The 18177-nt window shown below is 47.5% G+C and overlaps 1 protein-coding gene across 2 annotated transcripts in view; it reads right to left on the bottom strand.

Moving 5' to 3' along the window:
- POMT2 (protein O-mannosyltransferase 2) overlaps window positions 1-18177 on the bottom strand; it is a 48981-nt gene that overhangs the window by 2998 nt on the left and 27806 nt on the right. Inside the window, exons 12-19 of one of the 2 annotated variants that reach the window (XM_088460868.1) lie at window positions 9232-9310; window positions 9010-9155; window positions 2638-2729; window positions 2010-2086; window positions 1858-1929; window positions 1562-1621; window positions 776-881; window positions 409-549 (exon numbers count right to left, since the gene is read on the bottom strand). In XM_088460868.1, the coding sequence (XP_088316994.1) occupies window positions 409-549; window positions 776-881; window positions 1562-1621; window positions 1858-1929; window positions 2010-2086; window positions 2638-2729; window positions 9010-9155; window positions 9232-9310 (773 nt within the window). The remainder of the gene's footprint in view (window positions 1-408; window positions 550-775; window positions 882-1561; window positions 1622-1857; window positions 1930-2009; window positions 2087-2637; window positions 2730-9009; window positions 9156-9231; window positions 9311-18177) is intronic. The other variant, XM_088460869.1, reaches the window with a different exon arrangement.

Genomic DNA, 18177 nt, shown 5'->3' with positions numbered 1-18177 from the left:
TGTCACATACCTCACCTCACCAATGAGTGCTCCATGCCTCACCTTACCAATCAGTGTCCCATGCCTCACCTCTCCTCACTCACATCACCAATGAATGTCTCATACCTCTCATCTCACCTTACCAATGTGTGTCCCATACCCCATATCTCCTCACCCGACCAATGAATGTCCCATGCCTCACATCTCCTCATCCGACCAATGAATGTACCATACTCACATCTCCTTAACCGACCAATGAATGTACCATACCTCACATCTCCTCACCCGCCAATGAATGTCCCATACCTCACATCTCCTCACCATGAATGTCCCATAACTCACATCTCCTCACCATTGAGTGTCCCATAAATTACATATCCTCACCAATAAGTGTCCCACTTAAATTACACCACTGCTGCTCGTGCTTACCTGTTAGCATGCTAGAGAAGAGCATGGCTGGGAAGTAGTGGTGGTAGTACAGTACTCGGCCCATGAAGAAGAAGGGACAATAATGCAGCAGCCACCCCAACATCAGCTGTCCCCCACTCCCCAGGAGCAGGCTAAAGTTCTCTGCAACATAAACAACTTCTTGTAACATAAATCCAATATATAAATTATTACACCATACAATCCCCCAACCTAAATCCAGGTCTATTATTTAGGTAACAACAAGGCTTCTATAGCCCACAAATGGACCCCGGTCACCTAAAACACCGGAAACCACCAGCATGGAGACAGAGCAGAAGAGAAAGGAGATGACCCGTGTTACATAGACAATGGACTCTCCAGGATTTACCTTTCACCTTGTCAGACAAAGCGAGGCCACGATGTATGGAGACCGCAGCACAGAGGGCCATGAGAACATAGAGAACGAGACATCCCAGGTTCAGCCACCAAACAACCTGAGAGAATGAGAGAGACTTATGACAGGTCGACTCTAAAAAGGTCTGCAACGAATAGGTTGATACCAAATGGTCAACCTGTTCAAAAGATCGACAGGTTCAAAACGTTGACACAAAAATGGTTGAGACCTGATTTTTCCAACAAGTTTAAGGTTAGGGACTTGGGGGAGGGCTGGACTGCCAGAGGGGATGATTAGAGTTAGGCTATAGCTGGTGTGGTTGGCGGGGGGGGGGGAAGGGAGTTAGGCTACGGCTAGGTTTAGGCACTTTTGGGAGGGTTAGGGTAAGGCACCAGGGGGATGGTTAGGACTAGGCTATAGTTGGGGGGAGGGAGGGAGTTAGGCTACAGCTAGGTTTAGGCACTTGCGGGAGGGTTGGGGTAAGGCACCAAGGGGATGGTTAGGGTTATGCACCAGGGGGAGGTTAGGCTTAAAACAAAATAAAAAAAACGTGGAAACCATTTCTGTCTCAACCATGTGTATCGACCTTTTGTACCTGTCAACTTATTGTCGATCAACCATTTAGTGTCGACCTATACATTGTTGACCTGTTAACTGTTGATCTTTTATAAAGCGGTGATTCAGGAGGCATGAATGAAACCGCTAAAGACATAACGGGGGCACATGGTCTTCTCCACGGCACCTTCCAGGAAAATCCCCTTGCCACGATGATACACTTACCGGATTTCCCAAAAGGTAGATACGAAAATCTGATGCGTTAACACCAGAGAATCGGAGACCCTGTGTGGATAGGAAGCCAGGCGTGTTATATGCAAAGCAAACACACATCACACATATAAAGAAGAGGACTCTCCTCCATTCATGCACTTATTACAGTCTCAGAGGAGGTAACTCTCACAACTACAGAGGGGCCGTGAATAGTTTCAGTTGAGGCGCCCGCGTTCTGTGGTTACTACATGTAATGAGCGCTGTCTGAGTGTGTAAGATAAACCAACGTAAAGATCGCGTGTCCTAACCTGGAAGTTGATTGGCCAGTGCCAGGGCTTGGATGTGACTTCGTGCTCCTTGGGCTTTAGGCCGCTGTTAGCCTTGAAAAAAAAAAAAAGGCATAAAAGTATGTCACCCAATCTGCCAACACCTCATCTACCCAACTCCAAACTCTACTTACCCGCAGCATCACCACGTGGGACTCTGCCAGGATCTCAAAGAACGAAGGCTTCAGGATGGACACACTGATATTTGGCACTAGAGAAGAGAAAAGACCCAGCTGGTTTCAATACGGAGACTTATGACCTGATAGGGGCTGCGCTAAACACACAAACACACACACACACACACACACACAGGGCCCAATCCTGAATGGGACACTGTCAGATGAAGTGGCGCGACGTTCCTCGTCTGCGCTTCAGTCAAACCGCGCATATGTTCAGCCTTGTTCACACAGAGTCACAGTACAAATGTGACGCACAGTATCATACATGTGTGAGGCATTCATGGGCGTTAGGTGGCAGGTAACAAGGGGAGGGGGGCTAATCAGACACAAGAAGTGTCTGATTAGACACTAATTACACTGATTAGTAGTGAACGTCTTATGGGAATGTCGCTGATGGAGTTTCCGTTCATAGTAACACGTGACTGATGGGTCACAGCAGATTGCTGCATCTGCACCACTTTCCACAAACGCCCTCCAAAGATTAGTAATACAGCAAGCTGTGTATCTGTCCATTAATATATGCGTCTCTGGGTGCACCAATCACAGACGGACATAACTGTTACACAAGCAGGGTCTGACTTACGCCTGGGATTCCCATGATCCTCCACGTTCCACAGAGTGTTGGGGCTCTCGCGTATGTAGGGGCTGCAGGTGACCTCGCCCTGTTCCCAGCCCCTGTTGGACGTAAATACAGAGTACAGTGAAACTGTTGAAGAGTTGAGTAAGACGATACTTGTGCTATGTGGTGGCGCAGGGCTGCGCGTGCTATTACACTGATCGGCCAGCCCTGAAAATCAGCCCGTCTGCACAGATGCTGCAACAGAGGACACAGAATAGTGTATTGATGGCATTTCTCCGGCTCTCCTGCAGGGTGGCTCAGGAGAGACGCTAAATCCTTTATCCCTGTGTTCTGGCTGGGGGATGAATACTCTTCTCTAGCTGACAGCAAACAATCCAGTTCCCCACTAGTTATCCCTTTACGCAGCGCACATTCATTTCCCCAACTAGAACATGATGCCACAAGAGTCCATAGAGGTTGTAGAAAGATGGTCTGCAAAGCTGCAGACAGCCAGGGAGAGACCACCTAGGCAGCCCTCTCTTACACCTGGAAGGATTTGCTGGTTCCCCAGTGTTGGCAATGAAGACCGTACCACTAACGCCAACTATAGACCGTGTAAGCGGCACTTCATAAACAGCCATGAGCTGATCTTTCCACTGTTTGCCAATTACTGAATGGATGTCATAACCTCTATAGCGAGTGCTAATGGGGTTATCGCTCATTCTTAAATGGAGTGTAGAAAGCCTGGCTCACGTGACCTCCTGGCTCGTGTATTAATATAATAATCGGCACAAAGCATTTCTGTTACCTAGGACACTGCAAGACTGTAGCACAAACAAATGCAAGACAGAAAAGCTTCACCCATCCAATGTCTTTCTTACGGAGAGGATTTTAGGTACTTTATTACATTTATTAAAAGGACAGTTTTAAATTCTAGTAATATCCACTAACAGCTCATTAAATTATTCTCTGTACATGATAAGTTAACAAACATGAACCTTCTCTTGGGATTACTCAGAGAGAGCAGGAGACCTTTCATTTATACAGCATTAGAGGAGTATTGACAGTTACACCGGGATGCAGTCAGGAAGCAGACGGTCGAAATGCCGACCGCAGCTTCCCGACTGTCTAATCTCAGCAGGGGTCTAATAACAGGCGTCAAAATCCTGACGCCTGTCATTATCCCTACACCGGGAGCCCAACGCTCAGCATACCAAACGAAGGCAAGCCGGGGTGTTCCTGGTGGTCCAGTGACTTACCTTACTTGGTGGCTCCAGTTGTGGCTTACCTTGCTAGTTGGCTCCAGCTCTGGCTTACCTTGCTTGGTGGCTCCAGCTGTGGCTTTACCTTGCTTGGTGGCTCCAGCTGTGGCTTTACCTTGCTTGGTGGCTCCAGCTGTGGCTTACCTTGCTTGGTGGCTCCAGCTGTGGCTTACCTTGCTTGGTGGCTCCAGCTGTGGCTTACCTTGCTTGGTGGCTCCGGCGGTGACTTACCTTGCTTGGTGGCTCCGGCGGTGACTTACCTTGCTTGGTGGCTCCGGCGGTGACTTACCTTGCGGTGTTATGATGATGACTTCCGGCTGTGATAGAGCAGTCCCGGCAGCGAGTAACACCCCTAATCCCCCACCCAGTGCCAAACCCTAACCCTCCCGTCCCGCAGCCTAATCCTAGCCATCAGGTCCATGCAGAATGTCCACATTTCATACATAGCGATGTATTTTTTGTAATACAACAATAGATTTTGGCTTGTTAACGGCAGCCTCTGCCTAGATTTCACTCAGATGTGCATTGTCTGCCATCTCTTATACAGAACAGAATGCGCTTTTCAAATGACCCTTGGGGGTATATTACTAAAGGGCAGGTTATAGAAGTGAAGATGTTGCCCATAGTAACCAATAAGATTTTATTTATTTATCTAGCACCTTCTAGAGGATAATAGCTAGAATCTGATTGGTTGCTATGGGCAACAGCTCCACTTCTAAAAACCTGCACTTTAGTAAATATACCCCTTACTGTCTGTGACAGGAGTGCAGATCTATAATACTGACTATTTCAGCGCGAGTCACCCCATCCAGTCATTTTACAGATAGTCCAATGTGATCAGCGATCTTTGCAGTGTGACATGTTATGTAGAGACATGCTTTGGAGATATTATACTGGGATGAAGGCCAGCGGATGGATGTGTCCACAGTCTGACTGATCTTTTCTTACGAATTTGAAAAGACAAAATGCAGCTGGGCCACCCACACATTGTGGTCATACAGTATGCAGCTCTTCCCCACACACAGCTTCCCATAATACACTGCTCCCAGGCATGATCGCTGGAAGGGCTTATGTTCACTGCTTAAAGGTCAACGCGGTTTAATAAGTACAGCAAGTTGCTTTAAGGGTCCATCCTGTGAGTATAGAGAGAACTTTCCTTAAAGCGATCATTAGGTCAGTATAAGCTATGTTCACCATCCTGAAAATGTATAGTCCCTCCCCCCACCCAACAGGACAGGTTAGAGTAACTCTTAAAGTACTAAAGCAGGAAAGAAGGCTGGGCACACACCTCCTCTAATGTAATACAGGAGAGAAGGCTGGGCACACACCTCCTCTAATGTAACACAGGAGAGAAGGCTGGGCACACACCTCCTCTAATGTAACACAGGAGAGAAGGCTGGGCACACACCTCCTCTAATGTAACACAGGAGAGAAGGCTGGGCACACACCTCCTCTAATGTAACACAGGAGAGAAGGCTGGGCACACATCATCTCTAATGTAACACAGGAGAGAAGGCTGGGCACACATCATCTCTAATGTAACACAGGAGAGAAGGCTGGGCACACACCTCCTCTAATGTAATACAGGAGAGAAGGCTGGGCACACATCTCCTCTAATGTAACACAGGAGAGAAGGCTGGGCACACACCTCCTCTAATGTAACACAGGAGAGAAGGCTGGGCACACATCATCTCTAATGTAATACAGGAGAGAAGGCTGGGCACACATCATCTCTAATGTAACACAGGAGAGAAGGCTGGGCACACACCTCCTCTAATGTAACACAGGAGAGAAGGCTGGGCACACATCATCTCTAATGTAACACAGGAGAGAAGGCTGGGCACACACCTCCTCTAATGTAACACAGGAGAGAAGGCTGGGCACACATCATCTCTAATGTAACACAGGAGAGAAGGCTGGGCACAAATCTCCTCTAATGTAACACAGGAGAGAAGGCTGGGCACACATCATCTCTAATGTAACACAGGAGAGAAGGCTGGGCACACATCATCTCTAATGTAACACAGGAGAGAAGACTGGGCACACATCATCTGTAATGTAACACAGGAGAGAAGGCTGGGCACACATCACCTCTAATGTAACACAGGAGAGAAGGCTGGGCACACATCACCTCTAATGTAACACAGGAGAGAAGGCTGGGCACACATCTCCTCTAATGTAACACAGGAGAGAAGGCTGGGCACACATCACCTCTAATGTAACACAGGAGAGAAGGCTGGGCACACATCATCTCTAATGTAACACAGGAGAGAAGGCTGGGCACACATCACCTCTAATGTAACACAGGAGAGAAGGCTGGGCACACATCATCTCTAATGTAACACAGGAGAGAAGGACGGACTTATCATCATCATCATCTTCACCAACGGAAGACAGCTGGAGACCGCGTGCAGCTACACAAACTCATAAGGATTAAGGACAAGCAATTGAATTCTGTCCCCACATAGGTGTATTCCGCCATGCAATGCAGACATAAGCAGCTGTATCCATCCTGGCTACAGGAATGGGGGCTAAGCGGATGAGATCAGGGGCGTGTCTAGTCTGCTGAGATGTCTAAAACTGGCCACACATCTAAAGATTTTCTGTCCAACCAGCCAACTAGTTGATTGGTTGGAATGAAATCTGGTAACGTATTGGAGTAACTGATGATCAGCAATTTGCTCCTAAATGCCAGAAAACAGATGAAAATGACGTCAGACAAGTTTGTTAAATGTTTGATCTAAACAATTTGTTCAAAAAACAGTTTTTGTCCATTTTCTGGCGTTTGGGAGCAAATTGCTGATTGTCATTTGCTTTCATCCCTTACCAGATTTCATTCCAACCAATCAACTAGTTGGCTGGTTGGACAGATAATCTTTAGATGTGTGGCCAGCTTTACTCCCCTATCTCACTAACTGGTGGCCTGGCCTGTTCAAGAAATTTACTCTAGACCAGCGGCTTAGCCTTTGAATTGCTGCGACATCAGCTGGAGGTCAGCTTCCAACAATCAGCACTGCCTGCGGCAGGACTCCACCAGCTAGCGGGGAGCACCAAGCACCTGCCCCTTTTCCGCGAGTCTGGCAGCCGTCATGGATCTACATACCCTGCTGTCTCATGGAATGCCATCTCCCCAGGACTCCTCCAGTCACCTCTGCACTGCCATGCAGGCGCTCCCCCCCCCCCCGTGCAGGCGCTCCCCCCCCCACCCCACCCCCGTGCAGGCGCTCCCCCCGCCTTGCAGGCACTCCTCCCCTCCCCCGTGCAGGCGCTCCCCCCCCCTCTGTGCAGGCACTCCCACCCCCCTGTGCAGGCGCGCTCCCACCCCCCCGTGCAGGCGCGCTCCCACCCCCCCGTGCAGGCGCCCCCCACGGAGGGTAACAGATTAAGCAGCAGTTCAGGCGCAAATACAGAGCTGAATTTAGGATGGCTGTTACACATTAGCATAAGGGAGACGCCGGTTCTCTGTGCTCACTCCCTAGCAGCGGGAGGATCAGAAAACCTGCCTCGTGTATTTTATGCTACCATAAAGCACTATATAAACACCGAGTTCTCTTGTAATACAACATACTTAAAAAGGATAAACACAATAATACTCCTTAACTCCTTCATGGCAAAAACTGTTTTTCTAAGTTATTTCAAACTGTACTTTTTTTCAAGAATACGTATGATGTCACATATTGAATTAAAAAATATCTTATTTTATGAGAAATAACCAAAAAAAAAAAGAAAGTTTTTCCAACATTGTTCTACATAATATAACCAACATATGTACGATGGATGAGGTGGCTCTACATACCGTATTCTGCCGCACCGCCCCCTCCTCCTACTGGATATAAATAGTATCACATTCTATGAGCTTTTATTATCACTCCAGCACCCCCGGTACAGAGGCTGTTCCTCTCACGTTACATCATCCTTCCCCTTCTACCTCACTAAGCCCTGCATCAGGTCTATGTATCCACCCTCTATACGGGATGTAGTTAATAGACCGGCAGACGCAATGCCACCGGCCTAAATCCCGACACTACCTGCCCGACACGGGATTTAAGATAGGCGTCAAAATACCGACGCTGGAAGACCGACCTCACCATCCCAATCGTCGTGTGCCGGGTAAGCATAACACATAGCCCGGGGATGGGGGGGGTTTGATTTAGTGACCCCCGGGAGTACTTAGTGTTAGGCTAGGGGAAGGGGGGGGGGATTAGGCACCACTAGGGGGAGGTTAGTGTTAGGCACCCCCCCCCCCTAGGTTTAGTCTGTGGGAATAGGGGGGGGGCAGGTTTATGCACCCCTCGGGGGAGGTTAGGGGGGTTAGGCACCCCTAAGGGAGGGTTAGGGTGGAGAGGGGGAGGGGTTAGGATACTTGTCACCGGGCATCAGGATCTTCTACTGTCAGCCTTCCACTGCCGGGATTTGAACCGGCGGCTGTTGAGCAGTCGGTATTTCAATCCCATTCCCTCTGGACTATGGGGTTTATGTATCAAGCAGTGAAATGCATGGAGAAGTGGACCAGTGGAGAAATTGCCCATAGCAACCAATCAGCTTCCTACCTGTTATTTTATAGACTTTACTTGCAAAATGCTACTTCAAAGCTGATTGGTTGCTATGGGAAACTTCTCCATTGGTTCACACTTTTCACTGCTTGATACATAAACCCCTATCTGTCTCCTAGCCCATCCAACCTGCCCTGGGACCACGAAGCCCTGTGTCTCTGGCGGATCTCCCCCCCCCCTTCGCTTTGGAGTCTCTCATTCTCCCCGGGGTCCTTACGTCTGTGCAGTAGTACATCTTTCTCCTGGATCTCAGGGAAAGCTACTGGCCTTGCCTGACTGATGTACCACATGTAACAGCGCTCCTCTGCTTAACAGTTTTCATCATCATTTTGCAATTGACCATGGAATGTAATTACCCCGACTGTTTTTGGATAAAATTATAGATTCCTCTTTGGATAAAAATACTCCTTAAAAATATGAAGAGGAGATTTTTTACACAGACTAATAATACTTGGTGCGAGCACTGGACTCATTACCGAGGTCGGTAAATAACTTCTTACCAGATGAGGCAATACTTATACTCATTGTTGATCATTCACCAGGGGGAGGACTGAAAGAGGGGAGAGGAGAGGGTCTCTCACCATTTTGGAAGGGTCTTCCCCGGTGAGCAAAGAACACAGCCTGTAGATAGGTGCAGTATCCGGATCTGGCTACGCAAAACTTTCACTCGGCTTCTGCTACCGGTAACCTCAATCCTCCAGAAATCATTGCTGTCGCCGGTTCCGTTCTGTGAAAGGACGTGAGCAGTGGTTGGTCTCCTGGGAAGGAATAAAGACTCGGCCACTTCTCACCTTGTCACTCACCGTGCCGTATGCCGTCACCTGCAGATGTTTCTTGGTGAGTGGAGCCTCCCGCTGGTGACTGTGAAGATTGCGGCCTGTCCTGAGAATAAGCAGGAAATACAATAATTAAATGATGACCAGACCCCGCTGGGGAAAAGCATCCTCACAGAATGATGCTGCCACCCCCCATACCTCACTGTTGGGATTGCTGAGGAATGGGCAGTGTTAGGTTTGTGCAACACATCTGATTTGAATTGGGGCCAGGAGGAACCATTTTTGTCTCATTGACCACAAAACCTTATCCCACACTTTAGCTGATGGTTTGTGGCAATCTCTAGACGTGCTTTAATGCAGTTTAATGTGGTTTTCCTTTAGTAATGGCTTCTTTCTAGCCACCCTCCCATACAGGCCAGGTGTATGCAGGGCTCCTGACATAGCTGCCGGTGCACCCCCACCCCAGTCTTACATAGCTGCCGGAGCACCCCCACCCCAGTCTTACATAGCTGCCGGTGCACCCCCACCCCAGTCTTGCATAGCTGCCGGTGCACCACCACCCCAGTCTTACATAGTTGCCGGTGCACCACCACCCCAATCTTACATAGCTGCCGGTGCACCACCACCCCAGTCTTACATAGCTGCCGGTGCACCCCCACCCCAGTCTTACATAGCTGCCGGTGCACCCCCACCCCAGTCTTACATAGCTGCCGGTGCACCCCCACCCCAGTCTGACATAGCTGCCGGTGCACCCCCACCCCAGTCTTACATAGCTGCCGGTGCACCACCACCCCAATCTTACATAGCTGCCGGTGCACCACCACCCCAGTCTTACATAGCTGCCGGTGCACCCCCACCCCAATCTTACATAGCTGCCGGTGCACCACCACCCCAGTCTTACATAGCTGCCGGTGCACCCCCACCCCAGTCTTACATAGCTGCCGGTGCACCCTCACCCCAGTCTTACATAGCTGCCGGTCCACCCCCACCCCCGTCTTACATAGCTGCCGGTGCACCCCCACCCCCGTCTTACATAGCTGCCGGTGCACCCCCACCCCAGTCTTAGCCACTGAGCTCTGTGATTCCTGCACAGTTACAGTGGCCTCTAGGTGGCTCCCATACAAGTCTCCTTTTTGGCAGAATAGAATGATAGTAGAACTATACACACACACACACACACACACAGTATGTACAATAACTCACAGCTTACACACACAGTATTGTACAATAACTCACAGCTTACACACACACACTGTATTGTACAATAACTCACAGCTATAGACACAGTACATACAATAACTCACAGCTTACACAGACACAGGGCCTGATTCAGAGCCGCTCGTAAGCGACCGCACGTTCGCTCCGAGCGATGTTCGCACATCTGCGCATGCGTATGGGTCATAATGCGCATGCGCCGACCAGTCAGTGTGGTCGGAAATCGTGTGTTCGCAAAATTGCGAGTGCCTGCTAATTTGAGTGACAGGATGAGGCGTTTGTGGGTGGTAACAGGGGAAGGTGCTTGAAAACGGGGAGTGGAGATCCGAACGCAGGCCTGCCTAACGGTCAAAACGTGCGTTTTAAGGGTCTGCATAATTAACAAAGCAGCGTCATCGACCACGTCACTTGGTTGTTTCTTAGCCTGAACTGTTCGCATGATATCGGTAGGAAAATCCAACCACAAGCACTGCGAGCAGTTCAGACGCCTTTCGATGTACTCGATTAATCTAATAAATAGCGGAGATGACGTAGGATGCGAGCGGCCAGGGGGCGTCTTTACAAAATAGCGAGCGCATGTTTCGTTCGCTCACTCAGACATAGAAGCGTCAACAGACCGCAAAGAGCGAGCGCTCAATTTAAATAGCCGGCCCCTTTTTCTGAACGAGCGAGCGCAAATGGCGTCCGGCTCTGAATCAGGCCCACAGTACATACAATAACTCACATCTTACACACACAGTATTGTACAATAACTCACAGCTTCCACAGACAGTACATACAATAACTCACAGCTTACACACACACACACACACACACACACACACAGTATTGTACAATAACTCACAGCTATAGACACAGTACATACAATAACTCACAGCTTACACACACACACACACACACACACACACACACACAGTATTGTACAATAACTCACAGCTATAGACACAGTACATACAATAACTCACATCTTACACGCACACACAGTACATACAATAACTCACAGCTTACACAGACACAGTACATACAATAACTCACATCTTACACACACAGGCCCTGATTCAGAGCCGGACGCTCTGAGAGTGCTCGCTCTGAATCAAGGCAGCTTTTTTTTTCTATGGAGCGGCCATTGCTAATGCGAGCGGCCAGGATGATGGTCGCGATGGTCAAGACCATCGCGACCATCGGGCTTGCGACGAGACCCTTGTGGTAGGGTCGCGTGGCCGCAAGCCCCAGAGAGCTTTCGGCTCAAACAGAGCCGAAAGCTCTCCCACTGCCATCACTTGTGATGTCAGTGGGGCCGCCCCCAAACGGTAGACGTTCCCATGGGAATGCCTCAGTCTGGGCAGCCACCCCCCTGCCCCGCCCACCAAAGGGGGCGTGCTGTCACTCAACATCGACAGCACGCCCCCTTTGGTGCGATACCCGGAGCAACGGATTGCCCGTCGCTATCTGGGTCTCGCGCTGGCTCCATCGTGCGCATGCGCTCTGGGCCACCATCGACCAGGTTGTGAGCGCTCAGTTATTGCGACCGGATCTGAATCAGGCCCACAGTACATACAATAACTCACAGCTTACACACAGTACATACAATAACTCACAGCTTACACACACAGTACATACAATAACTCACAGCTTACACACACACACACAGTACATACAATAACTCACAGTTTACACACACACACACAGTATTGTACAATAACTCACAGCTTACACACACACAGTATTGTACAATAACTCACAGCTTACACACACACACACAGTATTGTACAATAACTCACAGCTTACACACAGTATTGTACAATAACTCACAGCTTACACACACACAGTATTGTACAATAACTCACAGCTTACACACACACACAGTACATACAATAACTCACAGCTTACACACACACACACAGTATTGTACAATAACTCACAGCTTACACACACAGTACATACAATAACTCACAGCTTACACACAGTACATACAATAACTCACAGCTTACACACACACACAGTACATACAATAACTCACAGCTTACACACACACACACAGTATTGTACAATAACTCACAGCTTACACACACACACACAGTATTGTACAATAACTCACAGCTTACACACAGTATTGTACAATAACTCACAGCTTACACACACACACACACACAGTACATACAATAACTCACAGCTTACACACACACAGTATTGTACAATAACTCACAGCTTACACACAGTACATACAATAACTCACAGCTTACACACAGTACATACAATAACTCACAGCTTACACACAGTATTGTACAATAACTCACAGCTTACACACACACACACAGTATTGTACAATAACTCACAGCTTACACACACAGTACATACAATAACTCACAGCTTACACACAGTACATACAATAACTCACAGCTTACACACACAGTACATACAATAACTCACAGCTTACACACAGTACATACAATAACTCACAGCTTACACACACACAGTGTTGTACAATAACTCACAGCTTACACACAGTATTGTACAATAACTCACAGCTTACACACAGTACATACAATAACTCACAGCTTACACACAGTACATACAATAACTCACAGCTTATACACACACACAGTATTGTACAATAACTCACAGCTTACACACACACAGTATTGTACAATAACTCACAGCTTACACACACAGTACATACAATAACTCACAGCTTACACACAGTACATACAATAACTCACAGCTTACACACACACACAGTACATACAATAACTCACAGCTTACACACACACACACAGTATTGTACAATAACTCACAGCTTACACACACACACACAGTATTGTACAATAACTCACAGCTTACACACAGTATTGTACAATAACTCACAGCTTACACACACACACACACACACAGTACATACAATAACTCACAGCTTACACACACACAGTATTGTACAATAACTCACAGCTTACACACAGTACATACAATAACTCACAGCTTACACACAGTACATACAATAACTCACAGCTTACACACAGTATTGTACAATAACTCACAGCTTACACACACACACACACACAGTATTGTACAATAACTCACAGCTTACACACACAGTACATACAATAACTCACAGCTTACACACAGTACATACAATAACTCACAGCTTACACACACAGTACATACAATAACTCACAGCTTACACACAGTACATACAATAACTCACAGCTTACACACACACAGTGTTGTACAATAACTCACAGCTTACACACAGTATTGTACAATAACTCACAGCTTACACACAGTACATACAATAACTCACAGCTTATACACACACACAGTATTGTACAATAACTCACAGCTTACACACAGTATTGTACAATAACTCACAGCTTACACACACACACACAGTATTGTACAATAACTCACAGCTTACACACAGTATTGTACAATAACTCACAGCTTACACACAGTAAATACAATAACTCACAGCTTACACACACACACACACACACACACACACACACACACACACACACACAGTGTTGTACAATAACTCACAGCTTACACACACAGTACATACAATAACTCACAGCTTACACACAGTACATACAATAACTCACAGCTTATACACACACACACACACAGTGTTGTACAATAACTCACAGCTTACACACAGTATTGTACAATAACTCACAGCTTACACACACACAGTACATACAATAACTCACAGCTTACACACACACAACAGTGTTGTACAATAACTCACAGCTTACACACACAGTATTGTACAATAACTCACAGCTTACACACAGTATTGTACAATAACTCACAGCTATACACACAGTACATACAATAACTCACAGCTTACAGACACACACAGTGTTGTACAATAACTCACAGCTTACACACACACAGTATTGTACAATAACTCACAGCTTACACACACAGTACATACAATAACTCACAGCTTACACACACAGTATTGTACAATAACTCACAGCTTACACACACAGTATTGTACAATAACTCACAGCTTACACACACAGTATTGTACAATAACTCACAGCTTACACACACAGGGTCTGATTCAGACCCGCTCGCGAACGCGTCGATGTTAGGCCACTGCGCATGCGCACAACGGACCCGGCTCCGTCGTGCACATGCGCGAGACCTGGATAGCGACGGGCAAGCCTTCGCTATGTGTCTCGCTACAAAGGGGGCGTGCTGTCGATGGTGAGTGACAGCACGCCCCCTTTGGTGGGCATGCCAGGGGCGTGGTTGGGCCAGGGGCGTGGTTGGCCAGACGTCTGGGGCCGGCCCCACTGACATCACAAGTGATGTCAGTGGGAGTGCTTTTGGCTCTGATAGAGCCAAAAGCACTCCAGGGCTTGCGGCAGACGAGACCCTATCACAAGGGTCTCGTCGCAAGCCCGATGGTCGCGATGGTCTTGACCATCGTGACCATCTTTTTGGCCACTCGCTATAGCTGTGGGTGGTCACTCACAGCTATGCGAGCAGCCAGGAGACCGCTCTAAAAAAAGAGAAGGAGGGCACTGATTCAGAGCGAGCGCTCTGAAAGAGCGTCCATCTCTGAATCAGGCCCACAGTACATACAATAACTCACAGCTATACACACAGTACATATAATAACTCACAGCTATACACACAGTACATGCAATAACTCACAGCTATACACACAGTACATACAATAACTCACAGCTATACACACAGTACATACAATAACTCACAGCTATACACACAGTACATAAAATAACATAAACAAAGGAGAAATACCAAACATAAAAGAATAAGGAATATACTATACATGCCGATCTAGTTTCTGCTCAGAGGGTTCCATTACTCAAAAGACTTTGGACCTGATTCTGCGTCGGAGGCAGAGGTGATGTCGGACACAGTTTGGTGATTGTTTTTTCATCTGGGCGTGAGTCTGGGTCACGCAGCGCATACATCCCTATTTTCTACATAAAGAATCGCAGTACAGATCTGAACACACAGTAGCAAACCTATATTGCAAATGTACAGGGCGCTCCTGGGTGGTGTATGAGGCGCTCCTGGGTGGTGTATGAGGCGCTCCTGGGTGGTGTATGAGGCGCTCCTGGGTGGTGTACAGGGGGCTAAGACGACAAATGGAGATGTTGCGTCTTAGGGAAGTGTCGCAGGCGTATCGCTGATAATGTCTGTGTACAGAGAATCGGTCACATAGGCGGCCGTACTATGACGGAAAACCTGCACCAAGCGGTATTTGAGCGCCTACGGACGCAGAGAGTGGGCGCCTCAGTCCTTGCACACAGGGAAGAATCCTGACTGCGACACGAATGCGGCAGAGTTTGATCTAAATTGATGTGTTTCAGGGGCTAAATTGCACATTTAAAAATCAATAATAAAAAAATCTTACGTTAGTAAATGTGCGATTTAACCCCTGTAACACGACATCAATTTATATCGATTTAAAATGGAATAAAATGAACCTTTAGTAAATGTACAAGCACCACCTACACAATTCTAACGGTGGCTACAGAAGTCATACTGTACCCACGGCAGTAACGCCATCACCTCTGTGACCTGCTCTATAGGAGGACGCCTCCTGCCGCGGCACGCCAAGTTATTCTGATTTATCATTTTCTGTACATAAAAGGGCCTTATACCCTAAAGATGTTACCCTGGGCATGGCAGGAAACCAGCGCAACCTAGTTCTGATCAGCAGTACAAGGGAAAGGACTTCGCTTTGCTCACAATTTGGCATGAAATGTGAACCATTAAACACAGATAAGAGAATGTTAGAACATGTGTATTTATAACTAGAGTTTCCATTCTGAGGCGATGAGGTCAGGGCAGCGGGCACAGCAGATGGGACTGTCCAGGCTCAGATCTCCGGCCCAGATAAATAAATACAATCAGGAAGTGACCGTCCCGGTGGGGACCAGTCCCTCCAGGAGTCAGACAGAACAGTTCCATCCTTACGCAATGCATTACACGCTGCTTCAGAGGCACACTGGATTATTTTGACATGAGCCATAAAAACGAGACGTCCTTTATAAACACAAGAGGTCAGCTAATGTTATACACAGCAGAATTTTTCCATCTCCAGAGTATCGGAGGCCAATTACACGTGGGAGACAGGATGGAAAACTTTCCTTTACAAGCCGCTTCCTGGGGGGGACTCTAATCTCATCTGTTTATGCAGAGAGTACGGCCGGAGGTCCAAGTCGGCCGATAGCCCCTTATAAAACACTTCATCTAAACCCAGCATATTTATTTCCTCATTTATCCCAACGGGATGGTATCATGCAGTTCTCATCGCAAACCCCTCCCTCAGGCTTTACAGCTGCACATCAAGAATGCAACTTGGGATGGCGACTGAAGGCGGTCGGCTCATCCACCATCTATTATGTGGAGCACAAAAACCGAAAGGGACAAATAGATTTGTTTAACACACATCAATACAGAAAGAATAGAGAGATAGATAGGTCCATTTCATAGTAAATAATCTAGAATTCATCTATATTATTAAGAAAGTGCACTGTGAACCAATTACAGCTAACAGTAGCTCATATATATATATATATATATATATATAAAATGTATGGAGAGTTATGGTAAAACTTACCCTAGTTAACTCTATCTTTTCAAAGTCCATAGGGTCCACAGGGGAGACAACGGGGTGTAGGTGGTACGTGGAGAACCGGACACCAACAACAAAGCTTTTCAATCCCAGGATGCTCCGGTCCTTCCCTGTATTCCCCGCCCACAGCCTGAGGGCAACTCCGTTTTGTTAACAAGCCCAAGGCAGGAGCAGGATAGGAGAGAGGGAAGATTGGTACACTGAGGAATCACACTCTCACACAGAGAAGGAAACAAGTGACCAGGAGAAGAAACCCATAGAGGCCAGGTGCGTCAGGGCGGGTACCCTGTGGACCCCATGGACTTTGAAGAAAGAGAGTTAACAAGGGTAAGTTTTACCATAACTCTCCTTTTCTTCGTCAGGGTCCATAGGGCTCCACAGTGAGACAATGGGGGAAGTCCCAAAGCAGTTGTTCAAGGTCAGGGACGCTCCTGAGCTGAGAAGAGAACCCGACGCCCAAATGAAGCATCCTGAGAGGCAAATGTAACAAAGGCATTAAACCTAAGAAAGGTGTGGGCAGAAGAGCAGGTGGCCGCCTTGCATAGTTGTTCGGCAGAAGCGCCACGACAGGCTGCCCAAGAGGGACCCACAGAGCGAGTAGAATGAGTAGATACTGTAGCCGGCACAGGAAGGCCAGTCTGCGTGTAAGCCTGTGAGATAGTTATGCAAAGCCATCTGGCCAGAGTCTGTTTATTATCTGGCCATCCCTTCTTGTGGAATCAATATAGGATAAAGAGGGAGTCTGATTTCCTGATGGAACTAGTATGGTCCACGTAGATCTTTAGAGCACGGACCACAACCAAAGAGGCCTCCCCTGCCGAGAGGTCTGGTGATTGAAAGACCGGAACCACGATTTCCTCATTAAGGTGGAAAACGAGAGACCACCTTGGGAAGGAAGCCAGGGCGCATTTGAAGAACAGCCCTGTCCGGATGAAAGATCAGAAATGGGGAGCGACAGGAGAGTGCCCCTAAATCCGATACCCTACGTGCAGATACTACAGCCAGAAGAAAAAGTCTTCGCAGTGAGCCATTTGACGTCTACTGAATCCAGAAGTTCAAATGGAGATTCCTGCAGTGTGTGTGGAGAACTACTGACAAATCCCACGGAGCCAAAAGGAGGAACAAAGGAAAGTTGT

This window comes from Taudactylus pleione, unplaced genomic scaffold, assembly GCF_031769625.1.
Source record: "Taudactylus pleione unplaced genomic scaffold, aTauple2 ptg000987l, whole genome shotgun sequence".
In the NCBI taxonomy this organism is placed as follows: Eukaryota; Metazoa; Chordata; class Amphibia; order Anura; family Myobatrachidae; genus Taudactylus; species Taudactylus pleione.
Note: the sequence above shows the minus strand (reverse complement) of the source record. Positions and strands in the feature narration are given on the sequence as shown.